Source organism: Lagenorhynchus albirostris, chromosome 9 (genome assembly GCF_949774975.1).
Source record: "Lagenorhynchus albirostris chromosome 9, mLagAlb1.1, whole genome shotgun sequence".
Lineage (NCBI taxonomy): Eukaryota > Metazoa > Chordata > Mammalia > Artiodactyla > Delphinidae > Lagenorhynchus > Lagenorhynchus albirostris.
In genome coordinates this window covers 26,293,771-26,312,751 of record NC_083103.1, presented here as the reverse complement: position 1 = coordinate 26,312,751, position 18,981 = coordinate 26,293,771, and the positions used below count along the sequence as shown (strand labels likewise).

Below are 18,981 nucleotides of genomic sequence, written 5' to 3'. Positions count from 1 at the left end.
GTCTATTTCATTTAACTTAGATCTTTAAAATTTAGAGAATTAACCCTACATAACAATTACAAAATCACTTTCCTCCATTAATTCATTTTGGAGCATAATTTTGCATATACCAAAAGGAACATTCCCAAAGCATACCTGCACACTCTGGCTGAAATGACCCCAAATTTCAGAGTTTCTACTTGAACCAGAGTGACTCTTCCTACTGCAGTGAAAACTTGAAACAGGATTTAGCCAATTCCATATATCAGGTTGTTGGTTCTTCTGCATTTTGAGGATCTTTCAGACCTCCTTGTAAAAAGATTTAGCTCAATGGTAAAGTTAAGTGGTGGGGAAAAAATCCTCCACATATAAAAGCAAATGAGTTTTTAGAGAATAATCTCTATGAGAAATTACTTCTAAATTATCCATGTGGAAATTAAACTTAGCTCTTGTTTACATTTCCGTAGAAATATGCATTTTGATTAAACCAAATAAATAAATACAAAAATAAATCCCTAGAAGTAGGCATAGTCATTTATCTATATACTCACAAATATTTTGCTCTTTTCTGATCATCAGTATTTTTTTCTCGCTTTATTTGCTTCATATCCTTTAACTTTATTTCCCATTATTCATGGAGAGGTTTTCTATCTAAGACTAAATTGATTCTCTGCATACTTCTTATCTGTGAAGTCACTTCAGCAGAGAGTTACTCTTTGGAGTAAGGTCCTCATCTCTAATCTGTATCCCTCAGCTAGTGCACTCGGTCTGGTGCTGCCCCATCACCGCCCTAAGGCATGTAGAGAGAGGGCTCTCGCTTTGCCCAGTCTGTTCACTGAGCTCCCTTTGAAATTGGTGAGGAAGGAGGTCTGTGGAGGGGAGAGATAGAGGTACTGGGTGACTATTTGAAACCAGTGTAATCTGTAAATCTGCCGTACACTTTTAGTGAGAATTGGGGCGGGGGTTTCTGAGTTAACATGCAGAAATCAAAAGGAAAATGGAAGTTTCATTTCATTACCGAGGGTTCTGATATGAAAGGGATTTTTTCTAAAATTTTACCAAGATTTCGGCAATTAATCTATACACTTAAAGATATTAAAATATTCCTAACATTGCCATGTTATATGTATATTTATATGTATAAATAAACATCACACTCATATACACACGCGCACACACACAATAGCACTTATCAAATAATACTGCTTTATACCACCTGGCTGTTAATTTAAATTTGGAGCAAGTGAAATATACACCACCTAGGAGAGTGTACCTTTGACCATGAAGAGTGCGGAAAATCACCACTGTAATTGATACTTTTCATTCATCATGAAAAGTTTTTATACTGTCAGTAGAGAGAAAGCCACATTTCATTTTGTCAAGCCAAAAACATACTACCTAACCGCCTTTGTATAAAAGCTAACACAACATGTCAAAAATAATAGCATAGCCCTCAATATACATTGAACTGGTGAAAGCAGTTAGGAACGGTTTGGCAAAGATAAAACGTAAAGTTAAGTTTTACATTATTTTCTTTTCATTCACATTCACACCAGGTAGACTTTGTCAAATACCTATAGTAAAGAAGAACTTGTTCACGCATGCAGAACAAAATAAAATAAGATTAAAAGCTCCAGGAAATCTGCCTGCTTCAAAAAACCATTAAAGTGTGCCTATCCCTCAAGCCTTACAAATGTGTTAATTGTCGTGTTTCAGTCATGTAAATATGTTTCAGCATAAAGTAAGCAAGATTTCCTGTTATAGAAGCACTGCTATCTGGGGGTGTGTGGGTAGGGAGGGACGAACAAGGACTAAATAACACACTGTAATGAAACCTGCCTTTGGGCAGCACATGCCTCAGTTCTGAATGCCCAGAAATACTTCACAGACGCTCTGGGCTGCCTAGCAATGGGGATTTCTAATTCTGGCTAGCTTGACAAAGTAAATACAACTATTGAACATAAGGCAGCTCCTAATAAAAAACAACAATTCCCCCTTGTAAACACCTACAGTTGGCCCCATTAAAAATTCTTTCTTCATATCCAGGAACTAGCAAACCCTTAAACGTGGGGATCTCAAAGTAACTACAGAGCAGTTGGGAGATTTAATGCTGTCGACATGTTGTACATTGCCATTTCCACCGAGCCCTTCATACCCCATCTCAGGGCTTTGTGGAGCAATGTTCTGCATACACTGTAGGGCATTATGCAAGCAAACACATTGGCTATTATGCTCCCAGGACTCATTCATGGACAGCCAAAAGGAAATCAATATATGTTCATACTTACATACGAAAATATATGGTTGAGGGCGTGTTCACCCAAAGCTTCCAGTTTGGAGTTCCTTAGTGGACTGAAATTAGTGTGATAACTTAAGCAATTACCTGATTTCAAAATTCTCTGATCCCTGCTTTTTCACATGTTAGAATTCATCTCTTCCATTAGCTATGTATCAGTCAGACCTCTGCCAGTCCCTAAGTTAAAGTGCATCCGCTATAGTTTCAGAAATCTCTAGGATTTAGGGATCAGCCTTGAGCTTACACACATATTTATCTGCTAACAGTTTCCTGAGTAGGAGGCTTCAGATTATAGTAAAGAGCAAACATTAGTTTGAATTCTAGCAGACGAGCAGATTGTACCTTTTGCCACCTCCAAAATAGCTTCCATATGCTTTAAGAGAAAAGAAGTTCTCATATAATTAGTAGTTTGAATTTATTTCTAAAAGAAGTGTTTTTTTCAAGCTCAACATTCAGATCTGAAAACGGTATATGTTCCTAAAATATCTTACTATTCTTAAGCCATCGGAGGGGTAGTACCAAAATATTGCTCCTGAAATGTTTCCTCACTTGTCTCGGGTAGAAAAGGGGCCTTCTGGACAAAGCAGGCTTGAAGAGCCCATCAAAATGACGGTCCCTCCACAGAAAGATCTCAGCCTTCTTCTGCTTACTGCCAGAGCAGCAGTAGGCCCTAGATCTCAAGAGTCTCTCAGCTTGGCCCTGCTCAAGCTTAATTCAGATTCTATACACTCTGGAGCTTATATGCTCCTGCCTGCATTGTGAGATCCAGAGCCCATACAAGCCTTGGGTTAAGCAGAGTTGGAGACCAGTCAAAAGGTTGCCAGAGGGAGAAGCCCTGCTACAATTCAGGAAGGATGAATGAGAGGGAGTCCGTTCAGGAGATATGGGGAGTCTCATTCAGGCCGTGATGCACAACCACAGGATCACAGTGGCCATGTGGGACTTAGCCACCCCATTCCTTTATCCTTTATCCATCCCAGAGAAGAGGCTAGTGGGGGGGGGGCGGGTTAGGCATCTTTCACAGTTTCTACTGTCCAAGTTTAGGTCACAATTCAAGTCACTTTATTCCAACTGTTACCTAAATGATATATTTTTTTCAGTCCTGCTCATGTTAGAACATGAATGAGAATAAAATGTGCAAAAGAAAAAGGAGAGACCCAAAGAAAAGAAAAAGATACTGCCTTTAGTTTGTGTAGAAAGCACAATTTTTTTTTTTTTTTTTTTTTTTGCGATACACGGGCCTCTCACTGTTGTGGCCTCTCCCGTTGCGGAGCAGAGGCTCTGGACGCTCAGGCTCAGCGGCCATGGCTCACGGGCCCAGCCGCTCCGCAGCGTGTGGGATCTTCCCAGACCGGGGCACAAACCCATGTCCCCTGCATCGGCAGGCGGACTCTCAACCACTGCGCCACCAGGGAAGCCCGAAGGTACAACTATTTTAAGGAAAGTTCTCCAGGAATAATCTAGTTTGTTCTCCATCAGTGTATGAAATAAAGGAGGAGAATAACATGACTCCCCATATCTCCAATGTCTGAAAGTTCAGGAACATTGGAACTGAAACATGGTGGTATTCTTACTATGATGTAGTCCAAAAGATGCTGACTCACATTTTAAGAGGATTAAACGCAACAAGCCATCCCCACAAACAGCACTGCCAGAGTCTTTCCTCCATGCACACTTCACACAGGGCCCAACCCCTCCACCTGGAATCTTCCTGCTGGGCAGGAGTGAGGCTGGGAACCACCACACCCCACAGGAGCACGGTGGGAGTGGGAGGACCCTGTGGGTCACTTAGTGACTAGAATGTCTTTTCTGAATCAAAAGAAAGCAGGAAAAAAAAAAAAAGAAAAGAAAGAAAGCAGGATCTAGAACAGCCTGTGTACACCACCTTTTGGAAAATTATGTCTTTAATAGAATACACGTCTGCAACAACTGTTGTTTTCTGTTATTGACCCACAGCATCCTCCCACTCCCACCGTGCTACTACCAAGCCAAACTTCTCCTAGCCGCGGCCACTCCCCTGTTTGGTGACTGCTCCAGGAAAGGTGCCCTTTTTTCTGTCCTTCAGAAATGCCAAGCTTATTCCTACCTTAAGACTTTTGTATTTCATTCCCTTTGCCTGGAAACTTCTTTTTCAGGTCCTCATTGGTCTTTTCTGAAAATTTAGATCTTAGCGCAAATGTGCTCTGCAGAAAGGCTTTCACCAATTAGAGTAGTACCCCCAGACAGTATCGTATCACCATGTTTCATTTCCTTAAAAGACTTCTCACTGTCTGAATTATCTTCTCCATTGGTTGGCTTTCCTGTATGTTAGCTGTCCCTCCTTGTGTTAATAAGCGTCTATGTATTGTCCCTTTCTGAAGTTGTAAGTTTTTTGAAAGCAAGGATTTTGCCTGTCTTGTTCAGTATTTTACCTCCAGTGCTTAGAAAAGTTTTGGCACATAGAGCAGTGAGTAAGAACGTGGACTTTGAAGCCAGAATGCCTGAGTTCAAATCCCATTTGAATACCCTGAAGTTGCAACATCACTTCGGTATTTTTCAGACTTGGTCACGTATTCTACAACCAGTTGAAAGGGAAGCTTGGAAGTAAAGTCTTTATTCAGGATGGCCGTATATCCCCGGGTTCTTCTACTAAAGGAGGAAGGGAGAGTGGACACTGGAGGTTAATGACAGTCTCTATTAGAGTCCGCAGCCCTTCAGAATCCAAATATCCGTGCACAGCCTCTTCCCACACACTTACCTCTTCTTCAGGGGTGAGTGGGGAATCCTACAGCAGAGAAACTGCAAAAATTCTCTGCCCTGGCAGTAGAGGAGTGTAGCCCAGTTTGTAACCCTCAGTTCTGCCCTCTGGAAGGAACTCCCTTATCCACTCTCCTTTGTATCCCTTTAGAAAGTTATTCCTTGTCCATTATCATTGACGGCTACGTGAAGTCACTATTAGAGTCTGGGCCCTTTGGGGGCTGCACAGTTTTTACAGCCCACTTATTGATAGATCAGATTTGGGGACTTAAGATTTCTTTAGGGGTTGAATACTCATAGACTCTTGACCAGGCTTGTAGTTTCTTTGGCAAAACAACCCCCTCAAAATTTTATGAGGTTCCGAGTTGATTTGCTTCCCTTTGCTTCCACATGCAAGTAATCACAGCCAAAGAGTTGTCCAGACATAGTTCTCGGGTTCAGCTGCAGGAAACAGATCCCATCTGATTATTTGATGCAGTCAGAAAGGTTATACCAGAAAACTGGGAGCTAGTGCAATAATTGGAAGGGCTGAAGGATAATGTCACCAAACTGGCCTCTAGGGAGGCTACTGCCTCCACCAAAGTCAGGAAGGAGAGGAACTGGGAGACCGCAACTGGAGCTATTCACTGAAAGCACACAGCTGCAATCTTGGGGCAAGTAACTTCCCGCTGCCGCTGCTGCCAGTGCTTCTTGGCCCCCATCAAGCAAGTCACTGGACACTGAAACACTGGGCTGGCCTCCATTTCCACAGCTGCCTCTCTGCTCCCGGGAAGCCGATGAAGCTGTTGACTAGTCACTAGAATGCAGAAAAACACAACAAAAAAAAAAACTGTCCCTGCAACAGTGCTTGCCAATTGCAGCGGTAAAAGCAGGAGGAGAGCACCTGCTTCTCTTCCACCTTCTAAATAGTACAGCTGCATCTAACTGGATAAGCCTAATTCACACTTCTCCAGCCTCTTACCTGGCAGGCAGACACACCACAAGGCAGTTGAAATGGGTGCATGCCCACCACAACTCTTACCTTGTAAGACTTGAGTCTTATTTTCTGGCCTCTCTGTTCTACCTATACCCATCTCTTTCATCTTACTTGTAACTAGCTTGAAGCCATCTGAAATAATTGACTTGAGAGGGAAGGCAACACCCTTAATCTGACTTTTGTCTCTGAGCCGGCCCCCATTTTCTGGCCAGCCTCTTAATGAGGTATTTCACCAAGGCTTAGGGGCAAAGAGATCTGTGAAGGTTGCCTGCTCTGGTGTGCAATTGCAGAAATAGCTGGGTTTTTTCAACTCTCTGACATCCCAAATTACCAAGCTTTTATTCACTTTAAGTTGTGAGCTGCAGGCAGGGCATTTCCTTTAATAGAGTTGTAGTCCCTCTACCTCTTCTTGCATATTCTATAGCTCTAGCCTAAGTTCATTTCTCTTTTGTAAATAATTTTGCCAAAAATGGCAAGAAGCCACTAACACAACAATATCCTGAATTTCTCCAGTGTTTCAACTAGAGCCACAGGCCTAACAAGGGTAGTCAGCTTTCCAATCTGTGATACTGACCTCACTGCCCACCTTCCAACCACTAAGCCAACTTAGATTTTTCTTCTTTTTTTTAAAACATCTTTATTGGCGTCTAATTGCTTCTCAATGGTGTGTTAGTTTCTGCTCTATAACAAAGTGAATCAGCTAACACATATATACGGAATCTTAAAAAAAAAAAATGGTTATGAAGAATCTAGGGGCAGGACAGGAATAAAGACGCAGATATAGAGAATGGACTTGAGGACACGGGGTGGGGGAAGGGTGAGCTGGGACGAGGTGAGAGAGTGGCATGGACTAATATATACTGCCAACTTAGATTTTGATGGTAGAACTCGATCCATTTTTCAGGTACCAAATTCGCCGTAAGGAGGATATAGGTTAGGCTGCTATTAAAGAAATTCAAAAATGCAGTGGCTTAAATAACATGGAACACATACCCCATAAAAGCTCAATTCGGTGACCCAGGGCTCTTTTGGTGTCAAGATACCCTAAACTAATTCTGTGGTTTTGCTATGCCCTCCTCAGCCCAAAGCTTCCGTTTGATGGCCCAGGACAGCTGCTTCAGCACCTACCCTCAAGTCCACATTTCAGCGAGTGGGAAGAGGGAAGTTTGGCTTGTCCCTAACGTTGTGGAGCCTAGAGCAGGAATGCAAATAAAAGACCACATTATTATATGCCTCAATATTTTAAAGTTATCAAGCCAAAAAATCATTAAATATGCTTTCCCTTCCTTCCTTCACAAATATACCTACCTGGAAAGCCAAGTTTAAATTTAGGATCAGGGCTCTACTCCAGAACATGGAGACATAGGAAGAACGGGCCTACAGCCCATCTCCTTTCTCTCCCCACCCCTGTCTCCTTCCCACACACAGCGGGCAACGTGATTGTGCTTGGGGACACCCAGGCTTCACATCCAAACTCTGTCCACACTCCCCACAAACAGCCACCCCTTGGCTCCTGCTGGGGCCCCAGGGTGTGCACGTAGACAACACAGTTCGCCCACGGTGGACAAACCTGGGGAAGAGACCTGTGCAGGCTTTGTGGCCATTTGCACAGGGAGTTCCGAGGTTCTGAGTACCCAGAGTGTGTCCTATAATGAAGGGTACAGGCTCTAGATGGGCACATCCCCTTCACCCTGTTAATTCCTCACCCCATGAGGAGGGGTGGGTCAGGGCCCAGAGCGGGGGCCCTCTTGCTGGGGTCGAATAACGATGCCAAGGGAAAAGGGAAGTAATTGGCACCTCCCCCTCTCTAAGGATCTAACCTTGAACTTAATCATAGCACTTCTGCTCAAGATGAAGCAACCAGAGCTTAATCACTCAGCCTCAGCTATTGGCAAAGGCACCTGGGGAGCATGGCCTTTATTCTGGGAGGCCATGTGTCCCACTAATACGCAGAGATTCTTTTACTCGCTGCAAAGGAAGAGAATAGATATTGGGAGTAAGCTAGCAATCTCTGCCACAGACACATGCCTTTTCACAAATCACACTTTTGTTTAGACAAGTGAGTTCTTCACAATCTGCTTTCAGAGAGGTGAGTTTGGAGGCAAGACAATACTGTCAGTTATAATTGACGGTCAGAATAATTGCACACCTGAGCATTTTTCAATGGGCAGCCAATGTGCAATGTTCCAGGTCTGAAATTTTGTCTAATTTTCAGATCAATCAGGAAGAACCAAATGAATTTTTTTCAATTCAAAGGATATAGTATGATTATGACATTCAATAAAACAATTTTAATCCAAAACCCTGGGGATGAATTGGATCTTAAACAAACAAACAAAACTGAAACCTAAAACCTGACCATGTTTTGGCAGCATTTCTTCCAGAAATATTCGGCTGCTATCAAACATACACTTAGCAATCCAAAAGGAGCAAAAATATGGTTCTGGCATGATTTCCACTGCCCTGCTCATATATAAGAGTAACACAAAATTCACCAAAATTAGGCAAATGCATCTTCCACATTGCAACATTTTAGCCAGATGTAGAATAACTACAATGTAACATTACATTGTAATAACGTAATGATTATGGAATAATATAAATGCAATAATATAAAAATATAATAATTATATAACACTGTGCGGGCTTTTTGCAAGTTGAAATAACACTCTGAAATCTTGTGAAGAAATAATAGTGATGACGAATAACATATCAAAGCCTGCTTCATCTGGTTCCTTCCCTCTACCCTCCTCCTAGCACCCCCGGAAGGAAATCAGTCTCTCCACAAAGGAAATCTCTCTCTTTTTATGATATAAGAGAGACTCTGAGGACTACTTTAACCCCTGCCCTCTGGGCTGGTGGGGGCATCAGGTGTGCATTTCCTTGGTCAGAAACTAAGTAGGGAGCCTTCCGCCATTAGCAGAAGCTCACACCCAGAGTGAATGCTTCGGGAGGGTGATCGTTTCGCTATGGCCCTTCTCAAAACTGTAGCTGACAACTGGTTGTCTCCCAGTATCCATTTGCTCCTTCTTCCATAGTAATGCGTTTGCTGAACATCTTAACATATTTTAAAACATTTCCCAGCCTCCCTCACAACCAGGTGTGGCCATGTTTAAGTTCTGGATGCGTATGGAAGTGATGTGTCCAACTTGCAAGTCTTCCTTCATGGCCCCTGCTTCCCACCAGCTGAGAGAGAGCAAAAAGATCAGCCTTGGAGCCAGAAGTGGGAGCCGCTTGTTGAGGATGGCAGACCAGTCCTTCCAGCTCAGCATTGCCTACTTCTGGCCCGTAAAGTGGGAGATAAATAAACTTCTGGTTTTTAGCCATTTTCTGAAGTGGGTTGGGATATCTCTGTATGGCAGCTACTTAGCCTGTACTCTAATTCATTCCCTACCATCCAGAGCAGTGCCTCATAATACAGAATATGGCTACAGAAGTCAGCAAATCATGCTCCAGGTTAGGGCATCAGACAGCTCTTGAAAGAATCAATGGAGTGGGATGGCAAGTCTTTTGTGCATTGGTTTCCTGCCCATGATATAAAGAAGGGGAAATGCTTTTAAAACTTGAGTGGAGAAGCTTCATCTTCTGACATTTCTTTTGTTATCGTGTCAGCATTAAATACATGTGCAAGATAGATTTTTTTTTAATAAATATGGGCTTCCCTGGTGGTACAGTGGTTAAGAATCTGCCTGCCAGTGCAGGGGACACGGGTTCAAGCCCTGGTCTGGGAAGATCCCACATGCCGCGGAGCAACTAAGCCCGTGCGCCACAACTACTGAGCCTGCGCTCTAGAGCCTGCGAGCCACAACTACTGAGCCCACGTGCCACAAATACTGAAGCCCGCGCACCTAGAGCCCGTGCTCCGCAACAAGAGAAGCCACCGCAATGAGAAGCCTGCGCACTTCAACGAAGAGTAGCCTCCACAACTAGAGAAAGGTTGCATGCGGCAACGAAGACCCAACGCAGCCAAAAATAAATAAATAAATTTTAAAAATAGATAAATAAAAATAAATAAATGGACCCCAAATTGCCTCTTTAATACAGCCATGCATATTTTCACTGGCCCAGAAGCCAGGCACCTGACATGCCCCATTTTCACTATTGTCTTACTAAGTATGAGGGAAACTATTTAGCCTTTTTAAATCTTCCCAGAAGCGGAGACAATGACTGCAGTTTCCTTTTATGTTTATATTTCTTTACAGCACTGCAGTAGAGGGCAATGTGTAGTAAATGCTCAGACTTAGTGATGAGACCTGCTGGCCAAGTCCAATATTCTGTTGCTGTTGCTTACAAATGTATGTTTTTCATTAAATTTGTAGATTCACTTCCTTGCCCTAATAAGCTCACTTATTTTTATCTTTCCCAAAGGTATTTTTACGAGCCACCTCAAATGCCTTCCTGAAGCAAAAAGAGGTAGAAATAAATTAGTGTAGTACTTAATAATTCACAAAACACTTCATATCTCATATGATCCCCATAACGGTCTTATGAGGGGAGAATTATTCACTTGTGATAGATGAGGATACTGAAGCTAGACAGGTGAAGTGACTTATCTGAAGTCACATTGAGAGCGAGTGACGGAGGGAGGTATTAAACTGGCTGCCTCTGTGAAGGGACCAATGTAGAACCTATATGTTCTAAGGTGTTTACAAGTTTTAATTTAAATTCGTTGTGTTTTAAAGAAAAAAGAAAAAAACTATTAGGAAGTATTTTGAAATATTAACTCCTATTTCTGTGATTGTGAGTAATGGAAAGGTTGACTTTTCAGGAAATGTCATAAATTTTAAAGAATTAAAACAAATATTCATTTCCTAATGGTTAAAATGTACTACATCAGTTGTTTTCAGAAAACAAACAGTGCCTGGTGGTTTGGTCTTGGCAAAATATGAAAAATATAAATTGATTTAACTTATTTTAATGGTATTTACCTGCAATTTGTCTCAAATCCAGGTGTAACCTAGATTCATTATCTTGCCCCTTCTGTCTGGGAACTGTGAGTGCTGAGCACAGGTCTGGCAGGCTGGGAGAAAAGGAATTAGGAAGAGAACTGTGGAGCCAGGAAACCCAATCCTATGTACGATCAGTAGAGGTGCTGACTCAAGAAGGAACAAAATATAGTCAGTGGCTCAGCCCAACAAAGGGACAGAGAGGTAGGCAGAGGGGGAAGAATCTCGGTCCAGCTCGGCTTGGTACTCCCTGGGGCCACAGAGCAAAGCACTTCAGCTGCTACTTCTTTATTATGACCCAGGGCTTCCTATGGGGCTAAGGGTGCCTTTTGGCAGGAGCTCCCCTAATCCGCCAGGGCATTTTGTCAGCCTCGCTGTTTCCCACCTTGTAGTGCTGAAGAAAAGGGACCCATTAACGCAGTGGGATGAATCGCTGTAAAGTACATAGGCCTCTGCGGAACCTTGGGAGTTGTCGCAACTTTCCCAGATCCCTTTGCCTACATAGAAATCATCATTCTAGACAAGGCATTCATGGAAAAAATAGGCAGGCAGTCAGCCAGACAAGCATCTCCTTCCTCAGCAGCACAATCCCTTCCTCCCAGAATTTGGGAAAAGAAAATCAGGTGGAAAAAATTTTAGCTCAAGATGTAAGGTAGGGCTTCCCTGGTGGCACAGTGGTTAAGAATCCGCCTGCCAATGCAGGGGACACCAGTTCGCGCCCTGGTCTGAAAAGATCCCACATGCTGCAGAGCAACTAATCCCATGCGCCACAACTACTGAGCCTGCGCTCTAGAGCCCATGAGCCACAACTACTGAGCCGCGAGCCACAACTACTGAGCCTGCCCTCTAGAGTCGGCGAGCCACAACTACTGAAGCCCGTGTGCCTAGAGCCCGTGCTCCGCAACAAGAGAAGCCACCGCAATGAGAAGCCAGTGCACCGCAACAAAGAGTAGCCCCCGCCCCCCCCGCCCCCCGCTCTCAGCAACTAGAGGAAAAACCCGCGTGCAGCAGCGAAGACCTAGTGCAGCCAAAAATTAAATAAATGGATAAAATAAAATAAATTTTAAAAAAAGATGTAAGGTATGTTTTTGGCTCTGGCCTCAGAACCCCAGGTATAAAATGAGAAAGATGAATACCTTGATCTGGTTTATAAGATTGAATCTCTACAAGATTTTTTGATAGTCTTGATTTTTACTGAAACCATAACCATTATCAAGGTCCAAACGTTTATACCCCCACAGCCTTGCAGCTTTGGTCTAAAGAGGTCACCATACTGTGTAGAGTATCTTACAGCACATTTTCTCAGAAGACAGATCTGGGGTACAGCAGCATCTGAACGTTGACGTGTCAAGTGTGTAAATGCTTTGGAAGCCTCAAAGGGAAAGTGCCTGACACACCTGGCAAGCCTGGAACCTGATCTCTCCTTCTTCCTCGCTGCTTCACATCGCACTGACGTGGTGCACGGGGGGAGGCTTAGAAAGGGAGAAAACAAAACCCACTGCTTGAGAATTTAGGCTGCAGAGTAAGCTCATTCAAGTAATAATCAACAAAAGCTGGCAAAATCACACGTAGATTCACATGTTTCCAAGAGCCATCCTTTGGCTTTTTTCAAAGGACACGGGTGTGCAACTAGCTTTTACGGTGTGACATTTGGTTAGAAGCATTTAACCACATCACCCCAAATTTTTGTGCTCAGAAGTTACACACGAATGGTATTTGACTCTTCTTCAAAGCCATTCAACCTGAAAGATTTCCAAGCATGTCACACATCACATTTAGCTACTTTTGCTATGAAGGGCTTTCCGCCAACTGGCTCACACTCATTGCCTAGAGAAGCAAAGGAAGAGAAATTTTTAGCAAATAGGTAAGCTCCTGAAATAAATGTTATTATGCTGGTTCTGAATAAACTACATTAGTTTCCTCATTTGGATTGTCAGAGCAGTAGAAGCCTTCCACCAAATGCATCTTAGAGATGTATCCATTCCACCGTTAAGCAAATCACCATTTCTGTATGTCAGAATCCAATTCAGTATTTAACACCTAGCCCATCTCGGTGAAGCTTTTTCTGGCCCCCTTCCCCGCAGCAGGATTTCTGCTTTGTCTCTGCTGTTCTTATAGACGAAACTTGGACTGCTCACTATGAGGGTTACCTGTGTGCTTGCCTCGTGCCTGTTACTGGATTGTAAGGCAGCACGGAGTGTGGAGGGTGCTCTGTTCACATATCTTTTCAGAATGCCTTGCTTCGAGTAGATTCTAAATATTTGTTGACTCCAGTTGATTTCCTAAACAGCCTAATCACCATCTGACCTCATCTTTGTGAGGTCCCAAACAAAAGTACACACACACACACACACACACACACACACACGAAAACACACACATAAGGGTTTTTTTGTTTTTTTTTTTTTGCGGTACGCGGGCCTCTCACTGTTGTGGCCTCTCCCGTTGCGGAGCACAGGCTCCCGACACGCAGGCTCAGCGGCCATGGCTCACGGGCCCAGCTGCTCCACGGCATGTGGGATCCTCCCGGACCGGGGCACAAACCCGTGTCCCCTGCATCGGCAGGCGGACTCTCAACCACTGCGCCACCAGGGAAGCCCCCACACATATGTTTTTTAATGGTGACTTTTCTTTAAGTTTCAGAGAGCCTTCAGGTCATGCATATACCCTAGTCATTTTTCCTTTGCTCATTAGCAATTACTACAAGATCTTAAAGAAACATTTAAACTCAGCCATATAATTAAATATCTCTTCCCCTCCTGCTTCCTCACATGAACACTGATAGAGTTAACACTACTTCAAAGACATTCGTGTCCTCAGACTTTAGAGTCACGCATGTCTTTTAGATTCCTTCCTGAGCCTTTCACACTTTCATTTATACCTTAAATCCTTTCTGAAACTAGGGTATGAAGAAATGAAAGAATTGTTTAAAGCAAAGGCAAAATATGTCTTATTTGAGTTCTTTTTTATTATTCAAGAAATAGACATTTAATGACTTAAGTGACAGGCTGGGTGCTAAGCATACAAATGAATAATACTATATTTATATTACTGTATGGATATTATAGCTTTTCTGGACCTTTCTGACATCTTTGTTGATCACATATCTATATAATAGTGTCTTTCATCCTAGATATACTTGTACCAGCAAACTGAAATCAAGGAAGAATATTTTCATAAATTATTTTTAATGTTTTAAAATGTTTTGATCCTTGCACACAGCTTGTGTTTACATGACAATAAACAAGACTTTTATCAGGAAAGAAACTAGCCAAAACATATGCTGGTGGATCACAATATTTTGACCCAAAAAAATGGTTTTTCCCTTTTTCATCTTGATTTTTTTTTTTTCATATTGAAGGGAGTTTTCAAATGAAGGGTTTCAGGTAGGTTGTCTCCAGGCCAGTTCACCTCATCAAGGCTTTGCTTAGTCATCAGGGGATGACCCCATCCTGCCCTACTTACCTTTAGCCTCGCACACCCACTCTGCCTCATGCAAGAAATATGTTCCTTTGAGTTTGGATTTTTATAAAACAAATCATGTGGTCTGGGAGCACTGATAGTTGAAGGAATTTGATAGAGATCCTTTTGAAAACCAAAAAAGGTCTTTTGAAATATGAATATTTCTCCCTAATTACAGTAACTGTTTTGTAATGATGGTTGGTTACTGGCTCTCCTTAAATCAACCTGTATCTGCAGAAAAACAGTTAGGATGGAGAGATGTTCAAAGCTACACTGTATGTTTGAAAACATGACCCAACATGATGCACAGAAACTACCAAGTCCTATAGCAGATGTTATGGCTGACTTATCTGGGCGTTTGAAAAATATTGACCCTTTGATTGGTATCATTTTTTTCATTATGTCAATATGACATTTGTCTATGAAAATTGTAAGTTCCTTAAAGAAAGTATAGCCTTAAAATAAAAACCATTAGGTCAACTTAATAGACAAAGGGAAACAAGCATTTGTGGGAATCCATAATTGCTGAAAAGCTACATTCAGTTGAAAAATAATACCATCTTGGAGCTCTAGCCAAAAAAAAAAAAAAAAAGCCAAAAAACAGCCCTGCCATTATTATGTGATATTTTTCAATTATGCTTTTATTTATGCACTTCCATGTTTTCACTTCTACCTCAGTAAGAAAAATCTTAATACATTTAGGTTTGGACTCTGGAAATGTGCCACTAAGATTCCTGGTCCAGTTTCTGCAATGGCTACAATTTGTAAAATCTAGTAGGAATAGGATGTGATTATATTGGGCTTCAGTCTGAAGAATTGTTTTAGCAGGAATTTTATATGCAAGACTAAATGCTGATCAACAGAGCATAATATTGTATTCTGAAGTGTGCTGGCAAAAGCAAAATTAATTATTTCTTTTCTTCTTTCTTTCCTTCCCCTGAAATCTTCTGCCATAGCGACTGCATTTGCCTCCAGACTTGTCAGACACAGTGAGCCGCTCGAGCAAACAGGATCTGGCAGAATCCGCCAAGCTGCTGGGCCCAGGCTGTGGCATGACGGCCCGAGGCAAGAAGCACCTGGACTTCTAGTGATTCCTCCTTAGTGGTTGATGCAGAATTATATGACACTCTAATTATGATTGCTAATAGCTTATGTAAATATTTTTCTTAACGATTTGACCTCCAATCCTTGAAAAACAGTTAGGATTGCAAAATGAGGCCACCGTTCTTCATTATTTTAACCAACTTTCTATACAGAAATAGTACAGAAGAAATACTTTCACTTTAAATTTTGTTTTATGCTATATCTAGAGAAAATAGATAATTTTATTTTTTTTTTGCGGTACGTGGGCCTCTCACTGCTGTGGCCTCTCCCGTTGCCGAGCACAGGCTCCGGCCGCAGGCTTAGCGGCCATGGCTCACGGGCCCAGCTGCTCCGCGACATGTGGGATCTTCCCAGACCGGGGCACGAACCCATGTCCCCTGCATCGGCAGGCGGACTCTCAACCACTGCGCCACCAGGGAAGCCCCAATAATTTTATTTTTAAATAAAAGCAAATCAAGATGCCTTACAGTGGTCATTAGTGTATGTGTGTTTAAGGCACTCAGGTCATGGTGAAGTGCATGTTACAGCAGGTAGCATATAAAACATTATGAAATTCAAAATTATATACGAAAAACGTATTTTCTCTTCATTTCTGAAAAAGACACCTCCTACCAAAAATGCTAAGGTTTTTTTAAGAAATGAAAAAATTTGTTTGCTAATATATGAAGACTAAAATAAAATGAATTTGCATTTATGCATCCTGTTATGAAATTGATGAAAACAAGATAGTATTTTGGGATTAAGACTCCATTAAAAATAGTCTGCCCTAGTAGTTGTTAATAACTATAAAGAACTTGAGTGATAGAAAACTTAGACAAAGAAGTAGATGGTCTCTGTTTAAACAATTAAAGTCCGCACTGTGAAATTATGTCAATAGACATAATTCAGGATTGAAATTCAAACCGACAGCTACATTCATGCTAGGATACTGGGGAAAAACATGTATTGAAGCTTGGTGAGAGATTTTTACAAAAGATCGGTCTGAGACAAAGTATAAAAAAGCTAACTCAGATTTCCATTGCATCAGGTAAAACCTTTTGTTAATTATGAACATTGGTAGGTGTGTACAGTTATAACAATATAAACATGGCTTTGTGGATATATTGAACTCGTTTTCATATGAAATACTAGTTTTTTGAATCATAGTTCCATATTCTCAAAGCTTTTGACAAATAGTAGACAAAAAGTAAAAGTTAGAAAAGTAACTTGAGTCTCAGTTTTTAAAAAAAGCTGTTTAACATCTGTTAGGAGAAACTGAATTTTCAAGATACATTTCCAAATATATTAGCCTATCTTGAAGCAGTTATATCTAGCATTTTTGAGCAGTTTGCTTTTAATATACCACAAATTATACTTTATTTGTTCTTGACAACATTGCAGAAAACAAAGCCTAGGTTTTTAAAACTGTCTAACCGATATGATGAATGTCAGTCACTTAAAAAAAACCCACTGTAGCATAAACACATACTGTATACAGCTTTTATTCAGAATTAGAATAATTGAATCAATGACAGGATGTCAAATCTCTCCATCATATCCTGTCACTACCAGTTTATTTTTTGTGATCAAAATCAAAAAGACAACTATTTTGTCACCTGCTATTTCATTAGTACTAAAAATCAGGTTTCTTCTTCTATTTTTTTAGAATGTCTGGTTTATTTTTTTCACTTCTTTTAATTCGAAAGACACAAATTCTTCCCCATTTTCTTTTCAAAATAAAGTTTAAGAATTGATCTGTCAGTTAAAATTAAAGGGCTTTCATATTAAGCAAAGGTGCTTTTAAAATGTAAAGCAACTTCAAAAAATCAGTTTAGTCCATAGATAATAAATAATATGCAAATACTCCACAAAAGCTTTGCTATGTCCTTTGAAAGCATTATGAACAATCTGAATTAGCTCAAGTGACTATTTTAGTTGGGTTATTATTTTAATAAGGCTAACCTTTTTCTCACCGTGTTGTGATTCGTTTTATACAAACACACAACGGAAGAATTACATAGCATTTGACACTGAAAAGGAAATGTGAGGTCATCGGATATGAAAATTGCTTGTCAAAAATACTTAGTAGGTCATCGATTTACTACCCTAGCTACCATGTCTATAAGATTAACAGCCAATTACTATTTAGTATATGCTTTGCAAATAAATACTATAAAAATTGAATGTGCATATTTGAACCCTTATTTTAAATATAAAAGAAACTTTTAAACTCAGTGAAAGTGCATTTTGAACAATAATAGTACCTGGCCTTTCCAAAAATCAGATTCAAGTACTTTGTGGGTCTGATTCACTAGGCAAGCTTTGTAAAAAACAAGCTACTGGAGAGGGATGTATATTTTTGTTTTGCACTGATAAAAACCCACTCTAAAAATGGGTTTTCTTTCCTTCTGGAAACATCAATTGTCCATATGCTAATAACTTACTACATAAAAATACTGGTCCTCAATAATGCTACTGTAGGTATACAGACCATTTTGGTATATTATGAAATATACACTCTATTGACAGATTTCTTTTTCAATTATCAGCTTGTCTCAAAGATTTTAAGTAACAATGCCAAACACTGTTTGAAACGTCCTCATATCTTTTAAATGTTTCTAAAACTTCTAAACCCTCTATGGTATTCATTTCTTACGCTAGATTTGCCTTTCTTTAACATGAGGTAAATATTTTGACTGCTAGAGTCTGCTCAGGTGCTGGGGTTCTAAGACCTTCCGAATTTCTTTATAGTAGCCACCAATTTCCACCTCTCTCTTCCATTTATTCTTTATCTCCACCTCCAGGACCTGCAAATACTAACACTAGACAAAATAAAACTACTTCAAGAGGAAGCAACACTGCAATCAATTCCCTATCTTTTAAAGAATCAACACACGAATGCGCATACAAAGCAAAAGTAGGGGGAGAGCCCTATTCATTTGTTTAAGCCCATTATGAATGTCATTTCTAAAGCATCATGTTAATGCTTTCCAAAGATAGTCACCATCAACACCACCAAATTTAAGCAATTCTAACTCTAAGTATTTACACTTTGAACTTCAAAACTGAGCAGTGAAGTCTTTCAGAACCGAGGCAAAAAAAAAAAAATTTTTTTTATCAATAATAAAAAACAGATGAGGTTTATACTTGAGGAACAGAAAAGGGAAGAATTTGTGTTTGGCCTTGGTGAGCCAAGCGTTATACATAGAAGAAAACCCTTTAAAAAAAAAAAAAAATCTCGTTAACATTAAAGCCCAGAGCAAAAAGAAGAATATGGACAGCATTCTAAGATGACAAACATTCACCAAACAAAGCTGAATCTTAGAATAATACTGTATGAATGACTCCTAGGAAGCCTCGTTATGATTTTTTTTTAAAGGAGGAAGAAATGACTATGTGAGCCACGTCAAGAAGCAGCTGCTTCCCATTCAAGAGGGGGCACAGCTTTGGGGCGGGGAGGAGGGATATTCCGGGAATTCATTATAGTAAAACGCATTTGTTTA

General features: G+C 40.8%; 1 protein-coding gene across 3 annotated transcripts in view; it reads left to right on the top strand.

Annotated features, from left to right (window-relative positions):
- ELP4 (elongator acetyltransferase complex subunit 4) overlaps positions 1 to 18,981 on the top strand; it is a 246,888-nt gene extending 227,907 nt beyond the window's left edge. For 2 of the 3 annotated variants that reach the window (XM_060159468.1, XM_060159466.1), the window contains 2 exons: positions 15,352 to 15,460; positions 18,283 to 18,981. In XM_060159468.1, the coding sequence (XP_060015451.1) occupies positions 15,352 to 15,460; positions 18,283 to 18,425 (252 nt within the window). In that variant the 3' untranslated portion in view covers positions 18,426 to 18,981. Of the gene's footprint in view, positions 1 to 15,351; positions 15,813 to 18,282 lie in introns of those variants that run through there. The other variant, XM_060159467.1, reaches the window with a different exon arrangement.